General features: G+C 45.3%; 1 protein-coding gene and 1 long non-coding RNA gene across 6 annotated transcripts in view; one reads left to right on the top strand and one right to left on the bottom strand.

Annotated features, from left to right (window-relative positions):
* LOC116364977 (uncharacterized) overlaps positions 1-12,841 on the bottom strand; it is a 31,578-nt gene extending 18,737 nt beyond the window's left edge. The window contains exons 1-3 of one of the 5 annotated variants that reach the window (XR_004208040.1): positions 12,751-12,841; positions 12,219-12,554; positions 11,543-12,047 (exon numbers count right to left, since the gene is read on the bottom strand). Coding sequence is in view for 3 of the 5 variants with exons in the window: in XM_031817753.1 (XP_031673613.1) it covers positions 11,543-11,611 (69 nt within the window). In the remaining 2 variants the exon portion in view is untranslated. Of the gene's footprint in view, positions 1-11,203; positions 11,254-11,542; positions 12,146-12,218; positions 12,677-12,750 lie in introns of those variants that run through there. The other 4 variants (XR_004208042.1, XM_031817753.1, XM_031817754.1 and 1 more) reach the window with 4 other exon arrangements.
* Positions 12,842-23,274: 10,433 nt separating this feature from the next.
* On the top strand, positions 23,275-27,608 carry LOC116364979 (uncharacterized). Its single transcript, XR_004208050.1, has 4 exons — positions 23,275-24,817; positions 24,944-25,136; positions 26,689-26,806; positions 26,956-27,608. It is a non-coding gene; the product is annotated as an uncharacterized LOC116364979 (long non-coding RNA).
* Positions 27,609-27,934: the final 326 nt, after the last annotated feature.

Raw genomic sequence — 27,934 nt, 5'->3', positions numbered from 1 at the left:
GGTTGAGTGACTCAAGAATCATGCTCAGTAGCTAGCTAGCCACTTTGAATGGGTCTGTTGTAACGTTATCTAGCGTGCTACAACGTGTAGCTAACGTTAATGACGTAACAGATTGTGCCATTAGGCTACAGCAGCAAGCTAGAGCACAACACATCAATGCCGCTGATGTCTGTCAACCCGATAACATCCGTTTAATCCTCTCCTCTTCCTTTGCGGTACACAAGCCCATCACATACTCCTTCCACCACCAGACAGAGACCCAGATACTCCTCAGCATTGGGGTTCTGGTGCTCCTCTGTGGTGGGATTGAGAAGACTGTGGGCACCGTTTGGTTCCTCCTCATGTTTCAGCTGCTCTCTATCAACACAGGGGTGTTGTACACAACCTTGGGGCTGGTACTGTTTGGTGCATCTGCCCAGAATCAAGTGGAGGGGTTAGTTCCTGTATCCCCCTCCCTTATGGGTATGGCCACAGTGTACTCACTTATGGTTAAGGGCTTTCTTTTTGGGGTCAGTGTACCCATGTTAGCCCTGGCCTGGCTGTTTCTGGTCATAGTAACACTTTTGGTCCCACACTCTCTTCCTCCGCAACCCCATCATAGCAGGGGGGATCTCTATCCTTACTCCAACCTTATTGTGGTTGAAAATAACTGTGATACACTGCAGTATGTCACAGCTTTAAGTGGGCTTAATAGTGTAGTTAAATGGTAATATGTTTATGTGCGGTGCTGTGGTCTAAGGCACTGCATCTCAGTCTACAGTCCCTGGTTTGAATCCAGGCTGTATCACATCTGGCCGTGATTGGGAATCCCATAGGGCGGTGCACAATTGGCCCAGCTCTGTCCGGGTTTGGCCAGGGTAGGCCATCATTGTAAATAAGAATTTGTTCTTAAACTGACTTGCCTAGTTAAATAAAGGTTCAATTAAAATAAATAATATGCTTGAAATGTGTGTTGAGTCCTCATGCTGAACATAGAGCATCAGTCCTGGATAAGAAGATGCCTTTCAGGCTTCTGAGGGACAACTTTGGTTTTAGAAGTGTTTTTTCTCCCCATCCGGTCAGATAAATAGTCCAAACAGCCAACCCAACCGCATCCTCAAGGCCCTAAAGCACACTTTTGCCTCGTTTTGTATCACCTTTCAATGATACATCTGGGGGGGACAAAAATGCCATTTCAGAATGGGGGGGGGATGTCTCCCTGTCCCCAGTGAAAGTTGTGCCCCTGAACATTGATGTCCTGTATGACCCTACATCAATAGAGAAGGAAGACAGTCCACCCACCCTGAGTACTGAGAAAGCACTAGATGCATCATTTATCCTACAAGACGAGAGGTCATTAAATGAACATGATTGCTGGGTGCAAGCCAGAGTACATGATGTACTACAGTATAATGAGCAGTTTCAATAGATGATCCTCAGCTGTAATTGAATACTGTACAATAGGCACCTAGTGGTCCCCCATGATTAGTTAGAGAATCACTGTTTAGTTAGATAAGCTCTCTGTAAACTCTCCACATTCTCATTGGTTCCAGAATCATTCCTACCCAGTCCAAGCCTACGCTCCAGTTTCCTCCAACCTACAGGCTACCGAGACCACACCAAAGACATTTGAAGGCTGGGCCATGGACATAGTCACGGACACAGTCATTGGCAGACATCTGCCTCTCAAACCAGCAGTCACTGGGCTCCAGTGGCTCAACATCTACATTCTCAACATTCTCTCCAGTCTGTCTGTCAGTGCCCCCCAGAGTTTCACAGCAAACATGCCCGAGTCTGTGATGGTTCACCCAGGGGCACCGGTGTCTTCATTGACAGATTGATAACATAGACAACTCGTTGAATGATAGCTCTCTCACATTTGTTATACGTTGAAATGTAAAATACTTGGACATGGGGTTTGAGGTAGTACTTAAAAGGTACACGGTTTCTTCACTGATGATTTTGGTTTGAAGAGTCAATCAAACTCTGAATGTTCAGGGTCAAATCAATGCAAGACGTTTTTGATTGTCAGTTGAATGAAAGACCACTCCTTTTGGCTTGTACTTTGTGTTGTTCTACACATACGGTAGACATAGCTCTTGGCACTCTTGATTTATACATCCTTTATAAATCCGGCAATGTATATTCCACAGATGTATTCAGTTTTTCTTTCCTTAACTACTTACAGCAATGAAATGAAATAGCATCCACTCACCAGTAAATTAGATCCATTACATGCAGTTTGTTGGGCAATGTATAATTCAACATTATTGTAAATTCTGGAGCAGGGAGCAGTGGTCGAGGTTATCAAGAGTGTGGGCTACAAGGGCAGATTATGATGTCATCTTTAGAAAATAAGGTAGTTGGGCCTCCCAAGTGGCGCAGCGGTCTAAGGCACTGCATCGCAGTACTTGAGGTGTCACTACAAACCTGGGTTCGATCTCAGGCTGTGTTACAGCCGGCCGTGACCAGGAGTCCCATGAGGCGGCGCACAGATGGCCCTGCTGACTTTGGTCACCAGCTGAACGGTGTTTCCTCCAACACATTGGTGCGGCTTCCGGGTTAAGCGAGCAGTGTGTCAAGAAGCAGTGCAGCTTAGCAGGGTCCTGTTTCGGAGGATGCATGGCTCTTGACCTTCGCTTCTCCCGAGTCCATAGGGGAGTTGCAGAGATGGGACAACACTGCAACTACCAATTGAATATCATGAAAATTGGGGGATAAAAAAAAAAAAAGTACAAAAAATATATAAATAATAAATTGGTCGTTTTGCACAGTAAAGAGAAGCCATAAATTACAACCAAGACTAAGTATAGCACATCAATTATTATAATTTCTTTACAAGTGCATGTGTACAAGTTATACTGTTTATATCCAAATAGCTATTTTGCATAAACAACTGGATCAAGTGGTAATAGTCATGTAACAGGTCATGATGGAACACGTTATTCAATATCAGTAATGCAAGAGAAAAAGTTCAAAGGAACACCATTTTTACAGTTTACCATGACTTAATCAAAGACCTATTCTTTAATGAACCGATGAAAAACAAAGCACAATGACTGAATAGTTACTGCAATTTAAATGTATGAATTGAACAATACATGGTACAATATGAATGTGCTACAAGTATGGATATTTTACTCTAATTGAACTCTTCTCTCTGTATTTACACAACCTTCCTAGAGCATCTGAATAGGCAGCCATGTTGAATTTTGTAAATACATTTACAGACAGCAAAAATAGAATGCTTTCAATACCTTACATTTGAAATGAGTTCATATATAAGAAGGATCTTCACAGCATGATAGATGTCCTGATGCAATATTTCATATCATAATCACCTCTGTTTTTGCCTACTTTCACTTACAAATCATATCAAAGTTGAGAACTTCCGGCGCCGACAGAGATGGCCGCCTCGCTTCGCGTTCCTAAGGAAACTATGCAGTTTTTAGTTTTTTTACGTGTTATTTCTTACATTAGTGCCCCAGGTCATCTTAGGTTTCATTACATACAGTCGAGAAGAACTACTGAATATAAGAGCAGCGTCAACTCACCATCAGTACGACCAAGAATATGACTTTCGCGAAGCGGATCCTGTGTTCTGCCTTTCACCCAGGACAACGGAATGGATCCCAGCCGGCGACCCCAAAAAACGACTTCGTAAAAGAGAGAAACGTAGCGGTCTTCTGGTCAGACTCCGGAGACGGGCACATCGTGCACCACTCCCCAGTATACTTCTCGCCAATGTCCAGTCTCTTGACAACAAGGTTGATGAAATCCGAGCAAGGGTAGCATTCCAGAGGGACATCAGAGACTGTAACGTTCTTTGCTTCACGGAAACATGGCTCACTGGAGAGACGCTATCGGAGTCGGTGCAGCCAGCTGGTTTCTCCACAAATCGCGCCGACAGAAACCAACATCTTTCTGGTAAGAAGAGGGGCGGGGGCGTATGCCTTATGGCTAACGAGACATGGTGTTGTCACAAATGCATACAGGAACTCAAGTCCTTCTGTTCACCTGATTTAGAATTCCTCACAATCAAATGTCGACCGCATTATCTACCAAGGGAATTCTCTTCGATTATAATCACAGCCGTATATATTCCCCCCCAAGCAGACACATCGATGGCTCTGAACTAACTTTATTTGACTCTTTGCAAACTGGAATCCATACATCCTGAGGCTGCATTCATTGTAGCTGGGGATTTTAACAAGGCTAATCAGCATATCGACTGCGCAACCAGGGCTGGCAAAACCTTGGATCATTGCTATTCTAACTTCCGCGACGCATATAAGGCCCTGCCCCGCCCTCCTTTCGGAAAAGCTGACCACGACTCCATTTTGTTATTCCCTGCCTACAGACAGAAACTAAAACAAGAAGCTCCCACGCTGAGGTCTGTTCAACGCTGGTCCGACCAATCTGATTCCACACTCCAAGACTGCTTCCATCACGTGGACTGGGATATGTTTCGTATTGCGTCAGACAACAACATTGACGAATACGCTGATTCGGTGTGCGAGTTCATTAGAACGTGCGTTGAAGATGTCGTTCCCATAGCAACGATTAAAACATTCCCACACCAGAAACCGTGGATTGGTGGCAGCATTCGCGTGAAACTGAAAGCGCGAACCACTGCTTTTAATCAGGGCAAGGTGACCAGAAACATGACCGAATACAAACAGTGCAGCTATTCCCTCCGCAAGGCAATCAAACAAGCTAAGCGTCAGTATAGAGACAAAGTAGAATCTCAATTCAACAGCTCAGACACAAGAGGTATGTGGCAGGGTCTACAGTCAATCACGGATTACAAAAAGAAAACCAGCCCCGTCACGGACCAGGATGTCTTGCTCCCAGGCAGACTAAATAACTTTTTTGCCCGCTTTGAGGACAATACAGTGCCACTGACACAGCCTGCAACCAAAACATGCGGCCTCTCCTTCACTGCAGCCGAGGTGAGTAAAACATTTAAACGTGTTAACCCTCGCAAGGCTGCAGGCCCAGACGGCATCCCCAGCCGCGCCCTCAGAGCATGCGCAGACAGGCTGGCTGGTGTGTTTACGGACATATTCAATCAATCCCTATCCCAGTCTGCTGTTCTCACATGCTTCAAGAGGGCCACCATTGTTCCTGTTCCCAAGAAAGCTAAGGTAACTGAGGTAAACGACTACCGCCCCGTAGCACTCACTTCCGTCATCATGAAGTGCTTTGAGAGACTAGTCAAGGACCATATCACCTCCACCCTACCTGACACCCTAGACCCACTCCAATTTGCTTACCGCCCAAATAGGTCCACAAACGATGCAATCTCAACCAAACTGCACACTGCCCTAACCCATCTGGACAAGAGGAATACCTATGTGAGAATGCTGTTCATTGACTACAGCTCGGGATTAAACACCATAGTACCCTCCAAGCTCGTCATCAAGCTCGAGACCCTGGGTCCCTGGGTACTGGACTTCCTGACGGGACGCCCCCAGGTGGTGAGGGTAGGCAACAACATCTCCACCCCGCTGATCCTCAACACTGGGGCCCCACAAGGGTGCGTTCTGAGCCCTCTCCTGTACTCCCTGTTCACCCACGACTGCGTGGCCACGCACGCCTCCAACTCAATCATTAAGTTTGCGGACGACACAACAGTGGTAGGCTTGATTACCAACAACGACGAGGCGGCCTACAGGGAGGAGGTGAGGGCCCTCGGAGTGTGGTGTCAGGAAAATAACCTCACACTCAACGTCAACAAAACTAAGGAGATGATTGTGGACTTCAGGAAACAGCAGAGGGAACACCCCCCTATCCACATCGATGGAACAGTAGTGGAGAGGGTAGCAAGTTTTAAGTTCCTCGGCATACTCATCACAGACAAACTGAATTGGTCCACCCACACAGACAGCATCGTGAAGAAAGCGCAGCAGCGCCTCTTCAACCTCAGGAGGCTGAAGAAATTCGGCTTGTCACCAAAAGCACTCACAAAGTGAGGTGGTGCACAATCGAGAGCATCCTGGCGGGCTGTATCACCGCCTGGTACGGCAACTGCTCCGCCCACAACCGTAAGGCTCTCCAGAGGATAGTGAGGTCTGTTCAACGCATCACCGGGGGCAAACTACCTGCCCTCCAGGACACCTACACCACCCGATGTTACAGGAAGGCCATAAAGATCATCAGGGACAACAACCACCTGAGCCACTGCCTGTTCACCCCGCTATCATCCAGAAGGCGAGGTCAGTACAGGTGCATCAAAGCTGGGACCGAGAGACTGAAAAACAGCTTATTTCTCAAGGCCATCAGACTGTTAAACAGCCACCACTAGCATTGAGTGGCTGCTGCCAACACACTGACTCAACTCCAGCCACTTTAATGATGGGAATTGATGGGAAATGATATAAAATATATCACTAGCCACTTTAAACAATGCTACCTAATATAATGTTTACATACCCTACATTATTAATCTCATATGTATACGTATATACTGTACTCTATATCATCTACTGCATCTTTATGTAATACATGTATCACTAGCCACTTTAACTATGCCACTTTGTTTACATGCTCATCTCATATGTATATACTGTACTCGATACCATCCACTGTATCTTGCCTATGCCGCTCTGTACCATCACTCATTCATATATCTTTATGTACATATTCTTTATCCCCTTACACTTGTGTGTATAAGACAGTAGTTTTGGAATTGTTAGTTAGATTACTTGTTGGTTATTACTGCATTGTCGGAACTAGAAGCACAAGCATTTAACATCTGCTAACCATGTGTATGTGACAAATAACATTTGATTTGATTTGAAAGTTTATTTGTCAGGTACGCGGAATACAACAGGTGTAGACCCAGTGAAATGCGTACTTAACAACAGTGCAATTTTTAAGTTAAAAAAAGGTATTAGGTGAACAGTAGATTAGTAAAGAAATAAAAACAACAGTAAAAATACAGTGAAAAATAACAGTAGCAAGGCTATAATACAGGCACCGGTTAGTCGGGCTGATTGAGGTAGTATGTACATGAAGGTATGGTTAAAGTGACTATGCATATATAATAAACAGAGAGTAGCAGTAGCGTAAAAGAGGGGTTGGTGGGTGGTGGGTGGCGGGACACAATGCAGATAGTCGGGGTAGCCAATGTGAGGGGGCACCGGTTAGTCAGGCTAATTGAGATAGTATGTACATGAAGGTATGGTTAAAGTGACTATCCATATATGATAAACAGAGAGTAGCAGCAGCATAAAAGAGCGGTGGGGGGGGGGGTACACATTGCAAATAGTCGGGGTAGCCATTTGATTCGGGAGTCTTATGGTTTGGGGGAAAAACTGTTGAGAAGCCTTTTGGTCCAAGACTTGGCACTCAGGTACCGCTTGCCATGTGGTAGTAGAGAGAACAGTCTATGACTGGAGTGTCTGGGGTCTCTAACAAGTTTTAGGGCCTTCCGCTGACACCGCCTGGTGTAGAGGTCCTGGATGGCAGGCAGCTTAACCCCAGTGATGTACTGGGCCGTACGCACAACCCTCTGTAGTGCCTTGCGGTTGGAGGCCGAGCAGTTGCCGTACCATGCAGTGATGCAACGCTCTCGATGTTTCAGCTGTAGAACCTCCACTACAGCCCCATTGATGAGAATGGGGGCGTGCTTGATCCTCCTTTTCCTGTAGGCCACAATCATCTCCTTAGTCTTGGTTACGTTGAGGGATAGGTTGATATTCTGGCACCACCCGTCCAGGTCTCTGAACCCTCCCTATAGGCTGTCTCGTCGTTGTCGGTGATTTGGCCTACCACTGTTGCATAGTCTGCAATCTTAATGATGGTGTTGGAGTCGTGCATGGCCAAGCAGTCGTGGGTGAACAGGGAGTACAGGAGGGGACTGAGCACACACCCCTGAGGGGCTCCAGTGTTGAGGATCAGCGTGTTGTACAGGTGGGAAAGGGCAGTGTGGAGTGCAATAGAGATTGCATCCCCTGTGGATCTGTTTGGGCAGTATGCAAATTGGAGTGGGTCTACAAAAACAATGTGTAACATTTAATGTATATTATCTCCAACTTTTCTAATCTGATGGGAAACAACAAAGGTCTGGCTGCACTCTTTATTTTATAACAAAAATCTATCGGTTTATTCCAAAATAGAGAATCATTTTTTTCCCCATAATAACTCCTCACCCAAATGAAATAGGTTAACATCTAGGGCAGTGGTTCCCAAACTTTTTATAGTCCCGTACCCATTCAAATATTCAACCTCCAGCTACGTACCCCCTCTAGCATCAGGGTCAGCGCACTCTCAAATGTTGTTGTTTGCCATCACTGTAAGCCTGCCACACACACACTATACGATACATTTATTAAACATAAGAACGAGTGTGAGTTTGTCACAACTCGGCTCGTGGAAAGTGACAATGAGCTCTTATAGGACCAGGGCACAAATAAGAATATATTAATTATCAATAATTTTGCTCTTTATTTAGCTATCTTACATATAAAACTTTATTTGTTCATCGAAAATTGTGAATAACTCACCACAGGTTAATGAGAAGGGTGTGCTTGATAGGATGCACATATCTCTGCAATGTTGGGTTGTATTGGAGAGAGTCTAAGTCTTAAGTAATTTTCCACACACAGTCTGTGCCTGTATTTAGTTTTCATGCTAGTGAGGGATGAGAATCCACTCTCACATAGGTACGTGGTTGCAAAGTGCATCAGTGTCTTAACAGGCGTTTTGCCAAGGCAATTGCCAGAAATCTGGCAATGGCTTCTGATTAAATTCAATTTTCACAGAAGCGGTTGTTGCAATTTCTCTTGTTCAGATAAAGGTAAGTGGACTGAAGGCAGGGCATGAAAGGGATAATGAATCCAGTTGTTGTGTCATTGGTTTCGGGAAAGTACCTGCTTAATTGCTCACCCAACTCACTCAGGTGCTTCGCTATATCACATTTGACATTGTCCGTAAGCTGTAGTTCATTTGCACGCAAAAAAATCATACAATGATGGAAATACCTGTGTGTTGTCCTTGTAATGCTGACAGAGAAGAGCGCCAACTTCTTAATCATAGCCTCAATTTTGTCCCGCACCCTCAAAATTGTTACGGAGTGTCCCTGTAATCTTAGATTCAGATCATTCAGGAGAGAAAAAACATCACCTAGATAGGCCAGTCGTGTGAGAAACTCATCATCATGCAAGCGGTCAGACAAGTGAAAATGATGGTCAGTAAAGAAAACTTTAAGCTCGTCTCTCAATTCTAAAAGAATGTGTCAATACTTTGCCCCTTGATAACCAGCGCACTTCTGTTTGTTGTACAAACGTTACATGGTCGCTGCCCATATCATTGCATAGTGCAGATAATACACGAGAGATCAGGGGCCTTGCTTTAACAAAGTAAACCATTTGCCCAGTAGTGTCCAAAATGTCTTTCAAGCTGTCAGGCATTCCTTTGGCAGCAAGAGCCTCTCGGTGGATGCTGCAGTGTACCGAAATGGCATCGGGAGCAACTGCTTGCATGCGCATTACCACTCCACTAGGTCTCCATGTCATGGCTTTTGCACCATCAGTACAGTAGATACCAACACATACACACACGCACGCTATGTATACAGCAGCCAATTCTGGAACTAGTACTTTTCACAAGTATCTCCTTGTTGCATGGTAACAAAAGTCTCTGCCTGCCTTCTTGGGTTTCTGGTGAAAAATCCAACTATTTATTGGTGCTCTACCACCACCTAACGGGGGATATAGACCAGAACAGCAGATTAAACACCCCCCACTGGTAACATTTAGGTAATGTCAGTACAATAATATTCCCTTGCTGTAAAAAGTTTAAGAACCCCTGATGTAATTCATTAAGACAAATCTGTCTGACACAAATAATTGGAATTTAAAAAGCTTTATTGGAAAGTCCCATTTCAAACAAAAAAGTACAGATGAGTGTATCTAAATTAGATACATGCTAATTTAGTTTACATGTGATGTATTCCTCCAGTCCCAATTCATTTCTACTCTTTTGACATGCTTCAGACCAGATGCATGCTCCACTTCAGAGTACAATGGTCCTGAATTTGCATATCAATGTGTTTGAAGCTTTTACGTTCTGCATCTCTCTGCTGTCTTTCATCTGAAGCCATATCCTCCAGGGTCTAAACAGGTGTAGGTTTCCATCTCTGTGTGGGAGACCAGATATTGCAAGGAGACCAGTAAAGGGCATCTTCTCTTCCCTTTGTCCAAATGAGACCTAAGACCCCAATACCAGTGACACTGCCCTAAGGTTGGTGCTGTCCTTTGGATGAGAATGTGGAGACAGAGGTCTTATCTCTCTGTGGTTACTAAATATGTCATGGCACTTATGGCATGAGTAGAGGTGTTGACCCTGCTTCTCCTGGCTATATTTCCAAGCCTAAGAATGTGAAAGCGCTTCTAAGCACTATGTAAATCCAACTCATTATCACAAGCCACCTGGCTAGGCAGTATGGGGACCAATATATATATTTTTTTTAAGAATGATGCATGTCTCAAAATATAAGAACGAGACCAATATAAGTATTTGCTAATCATAGTTCCTGTCTCTGAAATTACATTTGTGTGTGTTGTAGGAGTAACCAATACTCAAAATCTGTGTGTGTGTTTACAACAATATACTACGGGTATGACAAACATTATTTTTACTGCTCTAATTACATTGGTTACCAGTTAATAATAGTATTAAGGCACCTCAGATAGCTGCTCTTTCTCTGCTACCTCATTCTATTTCTAGAATTTTCTAGTCTAGTATTCCCAGGTTATGTTCCACTTCTCCCTCTATTTCCTCTTCTTGTCCTCCTCCTTACTTCCTCCAACATTTTCCATCTGTTGCATCTTACCGGCCTTCTTTTGCTTAACTACTTTTTTGGCCTTGCACTTCTTTTTCTTATTGACCTTCCCTTCCTGAATATTTTGGACAAGGAGATAAAGTAATGTAAGCTTATGGGTTTTCTCTTCTCTTGAGCTACTATACCTAGGACTTCCGGGAAATATACCCTTCTTGTATTTCCTCTCACCTGTGGGGGCGGTTACACTCAGGTTGGTTATGGGGGCCAGCCGAGGGCTGCGGCGGTATGGGAAGTTCTCTGTAGAGGACGGAGTGATAACTACAGGGCTGAGAGGAGTCAGAGGCCTTGGGACATTATCTGGGGAGGGAGGGGCTACAGCAGAGGGCAGGGCCCGTAGGGCTTCAGCCAGGGTCCGGGGTGCTGAGGTCTCAAGAGGGAGAGAGGCCAGTCTTGCCAGACACAGGACCAGAGACCTTCCCTGGGCTCTGTAGGACCAGAAACAAGTCAAATATCAAGAAAGTGCTATGTTAAAAACAAACACATTAAACACATTGCAGATACATGACTACACTCAATAAGTAGGAGTAACTTACAAAACTCTGGACATTGTTATTTTTTTCAGACTTGAGGAGGCCTGTTCGACTATAATGGTCTGCATTTCTGCCATGCTGTCTATAATTTCAACCTCCATGTCATTCAGCCAACTGTCCAGGTCTACTGCCTTAAGATCACCTTCACTGCAGTTCTCTTCATCACTTGGATCAGTGCCCTCACCTTCTCACACATCCTCTTGACCACCCTAGCCATTTCTTCATCCCTCAGTCTCTCCTTCCTCCTCCCCATCCACTTTGCAATCCATCCTCTAGTCTACAGCATCCCTCATTCTTCTTCGGATGTCCTGACCATCATTGTGCATCTTCAGACCTTCCTCCAGGTTGAATTCTATTGAGGTCAGGTTCTCTTTGATCCTCCTCAGACTCTCCTCGTTGGTGTTGGTCCACTGTGTCTTCTTGTCCAGCTGCTGTCCGCAGGGCCGGACAGTGGGGACCACCTCAAGCTGGCGTGACACCTTATTCAGTGAACTCACAGAGGCAGGGAGGAGGAGGTTGGCCTTGGCCACAATAATCTCTACAGACATAGGGTCAAACCATTGAGATGTGACACACACACACACACAAATTTAAAAGATGCCTACCAGTCGATGGTCCTTCACTGGTCCTTGTGGTTCCTTTGGAGGCTCTGGACTGTCCTCAGTAGAGGCGTCATTGCCATCATCAAGCTGTGTGTCAGAGAGCTAGCTGGTCATAGTCCATTCTCCACATTCAGCAAGAGTTATTCAAAAACGTGTGTGTGGGGGAGAGATCTGCTTTAATATTGCAGATACATTTGAGATCTATCAATATAATTGTCTGTATCATTTCCAATCCCCCATGCAATATGCAGAACTAACCAGGAAGTCTGACTCGTCGTAGGAGTGGAGAGACAGATCGTCGTCTTCTACCATATAACTCACTTCAAGCTTTGTTACCTTTTATATCCTCCTCATCCTTAACTTTCAGCGGTGGTGTCCTCCTTACATGATCCTCATCATCACACTGGGTATCAGTCAACTTGTCAGAGACCATCCTCCTCACAGTGATGTCACTCAACAAAGACAAGGACGGTAGGGTACAACTCTTTTCCCTCAGATTCACAGTCAGTGAAGGAGTAGATGGAAAAGTCCTCAGAATAGGAGGACGAGTTCACCTCATCATATTTTCTCTATCAGCCGAGTCACCCTTCCAGACTGAGGAGACAGAAAGGCATGTACTCATGGCAGCCATAGAATACACTGGCATTTACTCTCAAGGACCTTCCATAGTATATGATTCTTTAGCATCTTGAATGGATGATTGTCAATTCAACCAAGCCAACCAAAAATGGCCATATGAATCAACAGATTGATCTATATGTTGTGTCTCTATGGGAATAGCAGAGGTGACCTGGCTGAGAGGCTCTGGATTGATGCTCCATCCCCAGATGTTTGGTCCTGCCCACAGCTCACAATGATTGGCTGTAAACAGTAAAGAACAAATTAAACACTGCTTTTCTCATTATAGAATGCCATAACTAATGTTTATGTGTTTTTAGGTCAGATATGACTTACATGCTTTTGACCTTCTGTGCACCTTGCCGGTTAGCCCACATCACAGAATCAGGGGTGTTAACCCTCATTGGATTTCAACTGTCAACACATCACTCAATTTAAAAGGTGATAATAATAAACAAAAACAGGACAAAACAAATACATTTTTATATTTACCACATTGAAGGGCGGCATTCCTCTTTTGATTCTACTCATCAATACAATCCATCTTGCTTTCTGAGGGGAAACATTCCATCAATTTGATTGACACAAAACATATCCCTGACACATACCACACACTATACCCTGTATATACACTACCAGTCAAGTTTTAGAACAGCTACTCATTCAAGGGTGTTATTTTTACTGTTTTCTACATTGGATAGAATAATAGTGAAGACATCAAAACTATGAAATAACACATCGAAGAATGTAGTAACTCCAAAAAGTGTTAAATAAATGTAAATATATTTTATATTTGAGATTCTTCAAATAGCCACCCGTTGCTTTGATGACAGCTTTGTACAAAGTAGCCCAAGAAACATTCCTGAATAAAGCCCTGATCATCCACATACCGGACAATAACTGACAACTGCAAGCTGACTGGTGGCACAATAGGTCCCAGAGAGGTGGGGAAATGTTTACCCCCTGAGGCCTGGAGTTATTCCTTATATGTTAATCTCACTAGGTTTAGGTATCGGCCTCACGGCCTTTAGGTATCGGCCTCATGTCCTTTAGGTATCAGCCTCACGGACTCATGGCCTTTAGGTATCAGCCTCACAGCCGTTAGGTATCGGCCTCACAGCCTTTAGGTATCGGCCTCACGGCTTTAGGTATCTTTAGGTATCGGCCTCACGGCCTTTAGGTATCGAACTCACGGCCTTTAGGTATCGAACTCACGGCCTTCAGGTATCGGCCTCACGGCCTTTATGTATCGGCCTCACGGCCTTTAGGTATCGGCCTCACGACCTTTAGGTATCTTTAGGTATCAGCCTCACGGCCTTTAGGTATCAGCCTCACGGTCTTTAGGTATCTTTAGGTATCGGCCTCACGGCCTTTAGGTATCTTTAGGTATCGGCCTCACGGCCTTTAGGTATCTTTAGGTATCAGCCTCACGGCCTTTAGGTATCAGCCTCACGGCCTTTAGGTATCAGCCTCACGGCCTTTAGGTATCGGCCTCACGGCCTTTAGGTATCAGCCTCACGGCCTTTAGGTATCTTTAGGTATCAGCCTCACGGCCTTTAGGTATCGGCCTCACGGCCTTTAGGTATCTGTAGGTATCGGCCTCACGGCCTTTAGGTATCTTTAGGTATCAGCCTCACGGCCTTTAGGTATCTTTAGGTATCAGCCTCACGGCCTTTAGGTATCTTTAGGTATCAGCCTCACAGCCTTTAGGTATCTTTAGGTATCAGCCTCACGGCCTTTAGGTATCTTTAGGTTCGGCCTCACGGCCTTTAGGTATCTTTAGGTATCAGCCTCACGGCCTTTAGGTATCTTTAGGTTCGGCCTCACGGCCTTTAGGTATTTTTCGGTATCAGCCTCACAGCCTTTAGGTATCTTTAGGTATCGGCCTCACGGGCTTTAGGTATCTTTAGGTATCAGCCTCACGGCCTTTAGGTATCTTTAGGTATCAGCCTCACGGCCTTAGGTATCTTTAGGTATCAGCCTCACGGCCTTTAGGTATCAGCCTCAGGGCCTTTAGGTATCTTTAGGTATCGGTCTCACGGCCTTTAGGTATCTTTAGGTATCAGCATAACGGCCTTTAGGTATCAGCCTCACGGCCTTTAGGTATCAGCCTCACGGCCTTTAGGTATCGGCCTCACGGCCTTTAGGTATCTTTAGGTATCAGCCTCACGGACTTTAGGTATCTTTAGGTATCAGCCTCACGGCCTTTAGGTATCAGCCTCACGGACTTTAGGTATCTTTAGGTATCAGCCTCACGGCCTTTAGGTATCAGCCTCACGGTCTTTAGGTATCTTTAGGTATCGGCCTCAAGGCCTTTAGGTATCTTTAGGTATCGGCCTCACGGCCTTTAGGTATCTTTAGGTATCAGCCTCACGGCCTTTAGGTATCAGCCTCACGGCCTTTAGGTATCAGCCTCACGGCCTTTAGGTATCGGCCTCACGGCCCTTAGGTATCATCCTCACGGCCTTTAGGTATCTTTAGGTATCAGCCTCACGGCCTTTAGGTATCGGCCTCACGGCCTTTAGGTATCTTTAGGTATCGGCCTCACGGCCTTTAGGTATCTTTAGGTATCAGCCTCACGGCCTTTAGGTATCAGCCTCACGGTCTTTAGGTATCTTTAGGTATCAGCCTCACGGCCTTTAGGTATCTTTAGGTATCAGCCTCACGGCCTTTAGGTATCTTTAGGTATCAGCCTCACGGCCTTTAGGTATCTTTAGGTATCGGCCTCACGGCCTTTAGGTATCTTTAGGTATCAGCCTCACGGCCTTTAGGTACCTTTAGGTATCAGCCTCACGGCCTTTAGGTATCTTAGGTATCAGCCTCACTGCCTTTAGGTATCTTTAGGTATCGGCCTCACGGCCTTTAGGTATCTTTAGGTATCTGCCTCACGGCCTTTAGGTATCTTTAGGTATCAGCCTCACGGCCTTTAGGTATCAGCCTCACGAACTTTAGGTATCTTTAGGTATCAGCCTCACAGCCTTTAGGTATCTTTAGGTATCAGCCTCACGGCCTTTAGGTATCTTTAGGTATCAGCCTCACTGCCTTTAGGTATCTTTAGGTATCAGCCTCACGGCCTTTAGGTATCTTTAGGTATCAGCCTCACGGACTTTAGGTATCTTTAGGTATCAGCCTCACAGCCTTTAGGTATCTTTAGGTATCGGCCTCACGGCCTTTAGGTATCTTTAGGTATCTGCCTCACGGCCTTTAGGTATCTTTAGGTATCAGCCTCACGGCCTTTAGGTATCTTTAGGTATCAGCCTCACGGCCTTTAGGTATCTTTAGGTATCAGCCTCACGGCCTTTAGGTATCAGCCTCAGGGCCTTTAGGTATCTTTCGGTATCGGTCTCACGGCCTTTAGGTATCTTTAGGTTATCAGCCTCACGGCCTTTAGGTATCAGCCTCACGGCCTTTAGGTATCAGCCTCACGGCCTTTAGGTATCGGCCTCACGGCCTTTGGGTATCTTTAGGTATCAGCCTCACGGACTTTAGGTATCTTTAGGTATCAGCCACACGGCTTTAGGTATCAGCCTCACGGTCTTTAGGTATCTTTAGGTATCGGCCTCACGGCCTTTAGGTATCTTTAGGTATCGGCCTCACGGCCTTTAGGTATCTTTAGGTATCAGCCTCACGGCCTTTAGGTATCAGCCTCACAGCCTTTAGGTATCAGCCTCACGGCCTTTAAGTATCGGGCCTCACGGCCTTTAGGTATCTTTAGGTATCAGCCTCACGGCCTATAGGTATCTTTAGGTATCAGCCTCACGGCCTTTAGGTATCAGCCTCACGGCCTTTCGGTATCTTTAGGTTTCAGCCTCACGGCCTTTAGGTATCGGCCTCACGGCCTTTAGGTATCTTTAGGTATCGGCCTCACGGCCTTTAGGTATCTTTAGGTATCGGCCTCACGGCCTTTAGGTATCTTTAGGTATCAGCCTCACCGGCTTTAAGTATCGGCCTCACGGCCTTTAGGTATCTTTAGGTATCAGCCTCACGGCCTATAGGTATCTTTAGGTATCAGCCTCACGGCCTTTCGGTATCTTTAGTTTAAGCCTCACGGCCTTTAGGTATCGGCCTCACGGCCTTTAGGTATCTTTAGGTATCGGCCTCACGGCCTTTAGGTATCTTTAGGTATCGGCCTCACGGCCTTTAGGTATCTTTAGGTATCAGCCTCACGGCCTTTAGGTATCAGCCTCACGGCCTTTAGGTATCAGCCTCACGGCCTTTAGGTATCGGCCTCACACGGCCTTTAGGTATCTTTAGGTATCAGCCTCACGGCCTATAGGTATCTTTAGGTATCAGCCTCACGGCCTTTAGGTATCAGCCTCACGGCCTTTCGGTATCTTTAGGTATCAGCCTCACGGCCTTTAGGTATCGGCCTCACGGCCTTTAGGTATCTTTAGGTATCGGCCTCACGGCCTTTAGGTATCTTTAGGTATCAGCCTCACGGCCTTTAGGTATCAGCCTCACGGCCTTTAGGTATCTTTAGGTATCAGCCTCACGGCCTTTAGGTATCTTTAGGTATCAGCCTCACGGCCTTTAGGTATCTTTATTATCGGCCTCACGGCCTTTAGGTATCTTTAGGTATCAGCCTCACGGCCTATAGGTATCTTTAGGTATCAGCCTCACGGCCTTTAGGTATCAGCCTCACGGCCTTTCGGTATCTTTAGGTTTCAGCCTCACGGCTCAGCAAACGGCCTTTAGGTATCGCCTCGGCTCTCACGGCCTTTAGGTATCTTTAGGTATCGGCCTCACGGCCTTTAGGTATCTTTAGGTATCGGCCTCACGGCCTTTAGGTATCTTTAGGTATCAGCCTCACGGCCTTTAAGTATCGGCCTCACGGCCTTTAGGTATCTTTAGGTATCAGCCTCACGGCCTATAGGTATCTTTAGGTATCAGCCTCACGGCCTTTAGGTATCAGCCTCACGGCCTTTCACTATCTTTAGGTTTCAGCCTCACGGCCTTTAGGTATCGGCCTCACGGCCTTTAGGTATCTTTAGGTATCGGCCTCACGGCCTTTAGGTATCTTTAGGTATCGGCCTCACGGCCTTTAGGTATCTTTAGGTATCAGCCTCACGGCCTTTAGGTATCAGCCTCACGGCCTTTAGGTATCAGCCTCACGGCCTTTAGGTATCGGCCTCACGGCCTTTAGGTATCTTTAGGTATCAGCCTCACGCCTATAGGTATCTTTAGGTATCAGCCTCACGGCCTTTAGGTATCAGCCTCACGCCTCGGCCTTTAGGTATCTTAGGTATCAGCCTCACGGCCTTTAGGTATCGGCCTCACGGCCTTTAGGTATCTTTAGGTATCGCCTCACGGCCTTTAGGTATCTTTAGGTATCAGCCTCACTGCCTTTAGTATCTTTAGGTCAGCCTCACGGCCTTTAGGTATCTTTAGGTATCAGCCTCACAGGCCTTTAGGTATCTTTAGGTATCAGCCTCAAGGCCTTTAGGTATCTTTAGTTATCGGCCTCACGGCCTTTAGGTATCTTTAGGTATCGGCCTCACGGCTTTAGGTATCTTAGGTATCAGCCTCACGGCCTTTAGGTATCTTTAGGTATCAGCCTCACTGCCTTTAGGTATCTTTAGGTATCAGCCTCACGGCCTTTAGGTATCTTTAGGTATCAGCCTCACGGCCTTTAGGTATCTTTAGGTATCGGCCTCACGGCCTTTAGGTATCGGCCTCAAGGCCTTTAGGTTCGGCCTCACGGCCTTTAGGTATCGGCCTCACGGCCTTTAGGTATCGGCCTCACGGCCTTTAGATAATCGGCCTCACGGCCTTTAGGTATCAGCGCACAGCCTTTAGGTATCTTTAGGTATCAGCCTCACGGCCTTTAGGTATCTTTAGCCCATCACGGCCTTTTAGGTATCAGCCTCACGGCCTTTAGGTATCTTTAGGTATCGGCCTCACGGCCTTTAGGTTCTTTAGGTATCAGCCTCACGGCCTTTAGGTATCTCTGGAAAGTCCCATGGGTGTAGTGGGTGCTAGCTGAGGCATGTTCCTCACCTTTTGACATGCAGAACATGACTTGACCTTATCTTCGATAGCTGCGTCCAGACCTGGCCACCAAAAGTAGTTGCATGCAATCTCCTTCATTCGCACCATGCCACAGTGCCCTGAATGGAGTTCTTCAAGCACCTGCCTTCTCAGTGGCGGTGGTATGATGACTCAAAAACCCCACAGCAAGCACCCAAACTGAACTGTGAGCTCGTTTCTCCTCACTAGATAAGGTTGTAGGCTGTCCGGACATCTCTACTTCTTTTCCACGAGTGACAATGTCCACGACCTCAGACATCACTGGATCAGTGTGGGTGAACTTTTCACTTGGACAGATGTAACTGGAACATTCGTCACTTCCTTGAAGTAGAAGATTTCAGCCCGGGAATGCTCAGTGTGTGCGCCAGATAAGGAAGTCTTGAGAGGCCTTCTGCATTGCAGTGCTGCTCAGACCTTCTGTCATTGATATCGTACTGGTGAGCAGATAACAATAACGCCCATCGCTGCATGTGGCTGGTTGCAAGCGACGGAATGCCGGTGTGGTGACCAACGATGGAGGTGAGGGGTCTATGGACCGTCAGCAGTGTGAATCATTGGCCAAACAGAAACTGTTAACATTCTTAACTCCAAACACAATGGCAAGTGCTTCACGCTCTATCTGTGCATAATTGCCCTCGGCTTTACTTAAGGTCCATGATGCGAAAGCAATTGGCCTTTCTTCACCTGATGGCATGATGTGTGAGACAACCGCACCAACGCCATAAGGCGATGCATCACATGCCAACTCTAATGACAAGTTGGGGTTGAAGTGGGTTAGGGCCTCTGACTGTGCTAAGGCTGTTTCACTTACTTGAAGGCCTCCTCACATCTGTCTGTCCACTTCTACTGTTTGGTTTTGTTCAAAAGTTCAAGCAGTGGCTTTAACATGTTAGCTAGGTTTGGCACAAATTTTGCGTAGTATGTCAGCAGTCCTAAGAATGATCTCAGCTGACTCACGTTCTGTGGGGATGGAGCTTCCGCAATGTCCTTCACCTTCGATGGCGCCTTGTGGAGCTCCGAACTGTCGATGACGGGACGGAAAAACTTGCATTTGTCCTTCCGGACCCTCAGACCGTACTCCTCCAATCTCTGTAGTGTAGCGTTCAGGTTTCTCAGGTGCTCCTGCCTCCGCGTCTATGCCGGTGATCATGCCAGTAGATCATCGAGGTAACATTGGACCCCAGTGAGCTCGCTCAGTATCTGGTCCATAGCTCTCTGAAACAAGGCCGGAGCTGAGGTGATTCCAAAAGGAAGCCTCCGGTACCTGTACAGTCCTTTGTGAGTCACTAGGGTCAACAGTTCTTGTGACTCTTGGTCCACATGCATCTGTAGACATAAGTCTATCTTACTGAATTTTTGTCCTCCAGCTAAACTACAAAAGAGGTCGTCAATGAGGGGTAGTGGATATTTTTCAGCAGTCAAGACTGGGTTAATGGTGACTTTGAAATCACCACAGAGTGATCCATCTTTTTTTATGACTGGAACAACGGGTGTAGCCCATTCACTAACATTCACTGGGTCCAATACTCCACTCTCGACTAGTCTGTTTAGCTCAATTTCAACTTTTGGTTTTATGGCGTATGGGACAGGTCTAGCATTGAAGCATTTTGGCTTGCTGTCTGGTTTCACGGTCAGTTTAACTGTTATGTCCTTCATACTGCCAATGAACACATCCGCGTGTTTCCTCAATACCCCTTGTAGGTTTGTGTCCTCTTTTGCAACCATGTGAATTTCCTGCGAGTTTAGTTTGATCTTTTCCAGCCATGTGCGTCCTAGTAATGCTGGATGGTTGCCTTTCACAATGTAGAGTGATATCTTTACCTTCTGTTTGTTGAGCTCCACTGTAACAATCACGCTTCCTCTCACTGGAACAATCTCACCGTATGTATGTTTTCAGCGTCATCTTTGTGGGCTGTAGTGTGAGGTGATGTAGTTTCTCCTTGTATACAGCCCCAGAAAGCAAAGATATGGCTGCTCCAGTGTCCACTTGCATCCGTACTGCGTTTCCATCTAGTAGTGGTGTCACCCAGTATCCATTGTCTGAAATTGACATAACATGCAAAGATTCTTCCCCTTCAGACAGGGTATCATTTTGTTCATCCGCTGTGTGCTCCATTTTATGCACTTTCTTTTTGTACTTCCTGTAGTCGCTTTTCCTTTGTTCAGTACTTTTGTTTGATTGTGTCATTTTGTTTTTACATGCATGTTCGATGTGACCCTTTTTTCCACAACTTCTGCAGTCTAAGTCTCTGCACCAACACTCCTCTGCTTGGTGACCTGGTTTCCCACAGCGATAGCATGGCTTCCCACCTCCTGCCTTGTTTTTTAACTCCGTAGACACCTTATGCACTTTGGTCGATGCACTTAGCTGTTGTGCGTCTTTATTTGCCATTACAATTGACGTACTCGCTTCTATTGCTCTCTGCAATGTTAAGTTACTCTCAGTCAAAAGGCATTTCTGAATTGCCTCGCTGCGCATGCCACACACTAACCTATCACGTATAGTGTCACTCATTGATCGACCCAAATTCAGTGTTCAGATAACTGTTTCAATACAGCCACAAACTGTGAGATTGATGCCCCTCTTGATTTCTCTTATGAAACCGGAATCTCTGCGATTATCAGTGGTTTGGGAGAATAATGTCCTTTTTAAGGTAGCCACAATTTCATCGTATGATTTATCACCAGGTTTTTCAGGCGTTACTAGGCTGCGCAGTAGATTTAATGTTTTTCCTCCCATAACAGTCAAAAATGTTGGCACAACGACGTCTGCTTTAATTCCATTTGCCAACACAAAGTACTCAAAACGTTCTGTGTAAGAACTCCAATGTTCCACAGATTCATCAAATGTTCCTATATTTCCAATCAATGCAGACATTTTCAGTTTATTTTTCTCTCTCACACTTTTCAGACGATCCTCTACTCCCAGACCCTTTTTTTCCCCTTTCTTTTAACTCACGCTGACTTCACTTTCTCCCGCAGCGAAACTCTTCCTATCCTTCGAGGCTCTCGTTGCTGTGACATCAAAGGCTAGCTAGCATCACTCGACTGGCTAGCTCCACGTTTTGTTTGCGCCTTTCTACAGCAATTTTTTTTAACGAATTTACCTCAGACTTTCTGCAGAAGATGAGCACAAACATGAGAACGTTTCTTCCTCGTCGCCAGTTTTGTTGTATAGCACACTGTATTACATATATAACTAATGTAAGGACAGGACATGAGACGGGAGTAGAAATTAACGTGGGCATTGTTTAATGCATTTCACAGGGAGAACATTCCAAGCATTTCAACGTAGGTAAGCAAGGGGGGTTTACAGGTGCCCTAATGGGACAACACTAGAATATCAATACACAACACTTCCGGGTTAGAGTCCCGCTCCTTGAAAAAGGCAGCTCTACCCTTTAGCTCAGTGCAGATGTTACCTGTAATTCATGGCTTCTGGTTGGGGTATGTACGTACAGTCATTGTGGGGACGACGTCATCGATGCACTTATTGATGAGGCCGGTGACTGATGTGGTGCCATCGGAAGAATCCCAGGAACATATTCCAGTCTGTGCAAGCAAAACAGTCCTGTAGTTTAGCATCTGCTTCATCTGAGCACTTTTTTATTGAGCGAGTCACCAATGCTTCCTGCTTTAATTTTTGCTTGTAAGCAGGAATCAGGAGGTTAAAATTATGGTCAGATTTGCCAAATGGAGGGCGAGGGAGAGCTTTGTACGCATCTCTGTGTGTGGAGTAAAGTTGTTCTAAAGTTTTTTTCCCCCCCTGGTTGGACATTTAACATGCTGGTAGAAATGAGGTCAAACTGATTTAAGTTTCCCTCCATTAATGTCCCCGGCCACTAGGAGTGCCGCCTCTGGATGAGCGTTTTCCTGTTTGCTTATGGCGGTATACAGCTCATTGAGTGCGATCTTAGTGCCAGCATCGGTCTGTGGTGATGTGTAGACAGCTACCTAAAATACAGATGAAAACTCTCTAGGTAGATAGTGTGGTCTGCAGCTTATCATGAGATACTCTTAGCTCAGGCGAGCAAAACCTTGAGACTTCCTTAGATATCGGGCACCAACTGTTGTTTACAAATATACATAGACCGCCACCCCTTGTCTTACCAGAGGATGCTTTTCTATCCTGCCGATAGTGTAAAACCCACCAGCTGTATGTTAGGATGTTGTTCAGCCACGACTCTGTGAAACATAAGATATTACAGTTCTTAATGTCCCGTTGGTAGGATATTCTTGCTTTTGGTTTGTCCCATTTATTTTCCAGCTATTGTACGTTGGCTAACAGTACGGATGGCAAGGCAGATTAGCCACTCGTCGATAAATCCTCACATGCTGTCACGGTCAGATCGGAGGACCAAAATGCGGCGTGATATGTGTTCATCATGAATTTTACTAAAGAAAACACTGAACACTATACAAAAACAGTAAACAAAATAACAACCGTGAAGCTAATGCGAGCTGCGCTGAAACAAGCCATCAACATAGACAATCACCCACAAACAAACAGTGCAACCCAGGCTACCTAAGTATGATTCTCAATCAGAGACAACTAATGACACCTGCCTCTGATTGAGAACCATACTAGGCCGAAACATTGAAATACCCAAATCATAGAAAATCAAACATAGACTGCCCACCCAACTCACGCCCTGACCATACTAAATAAATACAAAACAAAGGAAATAAAGGTCAGAACGTGACACATGCCACCCCGATCTCCTTCTGCGAAATCTACATATTTTTTTCCTACAAATGACGGGGATGAGGGCCTGTTCAGGTGTCTGGAGTAAATCCCTCTCGTCTAACTCATTAACCAAAAATTCTTTGTCCAATTCAAGGTGGGTAATCGCTGTTCTGATGTCCAGAAGTTATTTTCGGTCATAAGAGACGGTAGCAGCAACATTATGTACAAAATAAGTTTCAATCAAAGCGAAAAAACAAAACAAAATAGCATGGTTGGTTAAGAGCCAATAAAACGGTAGCCATCCTCTCTGGCGCCAGTACAACTTTATTAGTCCATGTTACTGGGAACAAAGGGAATTTGTTTTTCTGAAGGGGTTGGTCACAGATCTGCCAGTTCAGATCAAATCACACGTTTTGTTGCCTGACTCAGGACTCAAACCAGTGACCTTTCAATTACTGGACTAATTCTCTATCTTCCGCCTTCTAACACTTCTAGCATGGGCTTCCTAGGCAAAGTTCCCTTTACACTATCTCATGTGCGTAGCAAACATGAGTCTGTCTCATGACCTGTTAATGAGGTAGTCCTGCGTGCAACTTTAAAATCATTGTCACCCTCAGCTCAAGAGGGCATTACCTCTTGGTCTAATGGTCAAGACACTGGTTTTTCCCATAGGAGGCCCAGGTACAGATCCTGCCCATGAAATGTACACACCTCTCCCAATTCCACTGCTTCCACCAATGTAGTGTTTTTTTGCAAACAGCAATGGTGTAATGCCCCTTTTTGTCTCAAACCCGGGTCTCCCTGCCCGTAGGCAAACAAATATATTTTAGTGAGTTCAGGCAGTCGCCCCAAACAGGTTTTGGACCTGGGTCCATCAATAGTCAAGCCAACACCTTGAGTGCTACGCCAAGATGTCCAAAGTGTCACTCGATGTTGTCGCTCGGTGTTGGATTAAAGTTGCTACAGAACGTGAGTCAGCTGAGACCTCCTTCCTTTGGGAGAGCATGCCCCCACACAGTCTCTCACGTGTACACACATCTTTGATGGCTTCACAGGCACTATCCCACTTCTGATACCAATGTAAACAAATTTGGGGGTAGCTCCAACTGGGACTCGAACCCCGGTCCAGCGACTAGCAAGCCAACCTTATCCATTACACCAAGAGATCAGCAGGTGGTAAGTGTTGGGTTAAGCTTGCTACAATATATACATATATAGGGTAATGTGTGATCTGTGGGTGAGGCAGCATTACCACTCCTGCTCCCAACACAGCCAAACACAATCTTTACCTTCTTAACCTTAACTAACCTAAAGTCAAATACATTTAGACAAACCACCATGTGAGCAGCAAGTTTAGGGTTAATGGAGTGAGGTGGGTGATGGGTAGGACCACCAGTATGAACTATATGTCTATACATGGATGGATGCTCTTCATCAACACCATCTTTTCTGTGAAACTAGATATCAGCAATCAATCAACAAGACTAATGAAATGGGGCAAATGAAGACATTAGAACTGCTAAAGGTAATATATTATATTCTGAAACCAATTTCTTACTGGTAGCTTTTGTACATGATCTGTCAATCCTGAGAGCGACGCTCTCTCTCCTCCCCTTCACCCCATCTCTCTTTTGCATGTGCTGGTGCGAAGTTTCCCCTAGATACAGATCTAGGATCAGCTTCCCCTCCCCAAACCTAACAAGGACCATTCGCGGGGGGAATTCAAACCTGATCCAAAGCCAGGGTCTATTTGGGGAACTTGTCCCCTCCCCCACAACACTACACGTGGATGCGGCTTCCTCAGTTCACCATGCTCATAAAGAAAACAGCAGTGTATTTCAGTTGTAAGTATTTTGCAGTTACTTGCGATATTATTTTAAATGAATTTACCTAGCTTCGTTATTATTCAACAATAACTCGGCCAATGTAGCTGTAGCGGGCTACATTTCGTCGATGCATGGAAAAGTATTAGCTATGTTGAAGCATTATGTTAGCTTGCAAGCAGCTAGCTAGCGAGCCATTTTTCCTGGCTATACTGGTTAATTAGCCAGCTAGCTGCTAAAGGTTGCTGGAGTAGACATTAATACATTTCGGAATGGATAATTATTGCATTGCTTATCTTTGCTATGATGTCTTAGATGTTCTCATATGGAAGAATGTTGTGTTGTGCATAATGTTAAATAACTAGGAGTAGGAGTAATGGAGTAATGTTAAATGTTAATGTTAAACTAGCAATGTTAAACTAGCTACTGGTAGCTAGCTACATTGTAATGCAAATGTGGTCCTAGCTCGGTTGCTTTCCTGTGGCAATGCCGAGTTATTTGCACAAGTCACAATGTGAGACTTTTTGTTTAGAGGTGATTGTATTTTGAAATGGCAGCTAGGGAAAGGCATTTGGAATATTTCCCTATTCAATATGGATATCCGGATGGTCCAAATACATTTTTTTGTTTGTGAAAATTATTTGCTGCAGGACTGGCAGAGACAGTGCGGTGCTAGAAGGGAAGGTTTGATTGGGAGAGACAGTTGTTGCTGTCATAGGTAATCTGTCATACTATACATGTATTAATGACATGTCTATTTTAAAATTGTACTCGTCAGAACATGGATAAAAGCAGGAATCTATTTTGCCAAGGTATGTAGCCAACCGTCAACCACCCCCTCATTTCCTGCATTTTAAAGTTTCAATCGGCAGTTGCAAAATCTATTTTTGGACCTGCAATTGAATGATATATACCCATTGATTCTTGAAGAATATAACTTATAAATGCCTCATGAGCTTTAGTTCAACAGTTGTACCCCATCAGAACTCGTTTGTTTTACTTCAATGTGGGTAAACAAAGTAAATGTAAACAAACACTCTATAGCCTCAAAACATGGTTAAACATGGATCAATCCACTAATGGGAGGGAAATGTAGCCTCAAAATGAGCTGTTAATGGCAGAGAGATTTCAAACTCTTTGTAATTGGTCTATTAACTTAGACCACCTGGTGATGTCACCAAGCAAGCCAAAACTCCACCAATACAAAACCTGTGGATTTAGAATGTCTTATGTAGATTGTATTTTCAATCAGCAACTATCAGGAAGTTACACTGATAACATTTTTTCATAGTTTCATCAGCTGTTGTACAAATATGATACAAAACACCAGCTGAGTGACACCGGCTGCATCAGTGAGTATGAACCTGACAGTGAAAGCTCGAGTGACAGGTGTTCAGAACTCACTCAGCCTGGTAATTCTGAGACGGTAGACACCGGCTGCTTTCGTAAGCAAGGGAACATCCGCAGTCTACCGTCAAACTTACCAGGCTTAGCAAAAATGTAATGTCATTGCTTGCTAATATGTGGATTTGTTGTTAATCTTATGTATGTTCCATCGTTTTGTGTTTTTCAGGCAAGCCTGGGAAAGAACTGAGAACTAAAGAGTCAAGACAGACACCAGAAAGAGGCCCAAGAAGACTTGGACGCAGGAACAGAGGACAGCGAGGGATGTTCAGAACTCACTCAGTCCGGTAAGTTGGTGAGTGTACACTTCGAGACTGCTTACCTGACACGGAGGAAGTCTTTTCTTTTTATCTCCTCTCCCTTACCTTCCCTATGCCCCCCTCCCCTATTGTGTTGGACCGTCATGTGGTTTAATCTTTTCTTTGTTTGCGATTAGGTTTGGAGAATGACTTCTCAACCCAAGACTAAGAGCAGCTGTGAGAAACATCAGTTTGGAAGCATTTGGGAAAATGTAAAGTGCTAAAGAAGGTTCCCGGCAAAGAGGATTGACTGTTATGGGTCAGAGCCAGCTCTCACAAACAGAACATGGAAAGACATGAAAACCTGGTGCACAACAAAATGCAAACAGAAAAGGCTCTCCGCAGCCGGTAAAAGGCTAGCATACCACAAAGATTAAGTTCACATAGGTGAATGGGAGAGTTGTAAAAGACAAAAAGCTTTTTAGACATAGCTCCAAAATGCAGGTGCTCGTTGAGCTCGTGAGCTAGTTCTGTTTTGTGGTGGAAAACTTAGTGTGTCGAGCATAATACGTCAACCCTGTTACCAATAGATAAAGGGGCTAGACATTTTTTAGCAATTTCATTTTTTGTCTGAAACGTCCAATTCAAAGGCTTCCATTCCCCTTGTCACAAGGAATTTATGCATGATGTAATACGAAACCCTGCCTCCCGAGTGGCGCAGTGGTCTTAGGCACTGCATCGCAGTTGCTAGCTGTGCCGCTATAGATCCTGGTCCGAGTCCAGGCTCTGTCGCAGCCGGCTGCGACCCGGAGACCCATCGGTTGGCGCACAATTGTCCCAGCGTCGTCCTGGTTAGGGGAGGGTTTGTCTGGCAGGGATGTCCTTGTCCCATTGCGCTCTAGCAACTCCTGTTGCGGGCCGGGCGCATGCATGCTGACACGGTCGCCAGGTGTACGGTGTTTCCTCCAACACATTGGTGTGGCTGGCTTCCGGGTTAAGCGGGCATTGTGTCAGGAAGCAGTGCAGCTTGTCAGGGTTGTGTTTCGTGGAGAACGCATGGCGCTCTACCTTCGCCTCTCCCGAGTCCGTAGGGAGTTGCAGCAATGAGACAAGACTGTAACCATCAATTGGATACCACAAAAATTGGGGAGATAAAGGGGTTCAAAGAAAAATATT

This window comes from Oncorhynchus kisutch, unplaced genomic scaffold (assembly GCF_002021735.2).
Source record: "Oncorhynchus kisutch isolate 150728-3 unplaced genomic scaffold, Okis_V2 scaffold1140, whole genome shotgun sequence".
Taxonomy (NCBI): Eukaryota; Metazoa; Chordata; class Actinopteri; order Salmoniformes; family Salmonidae; genus Oncorhynchus; species Oncorhynchus kisutch.
This window is presented reverse-complemented; position numbering and strand designations above follow the sequence as displayed.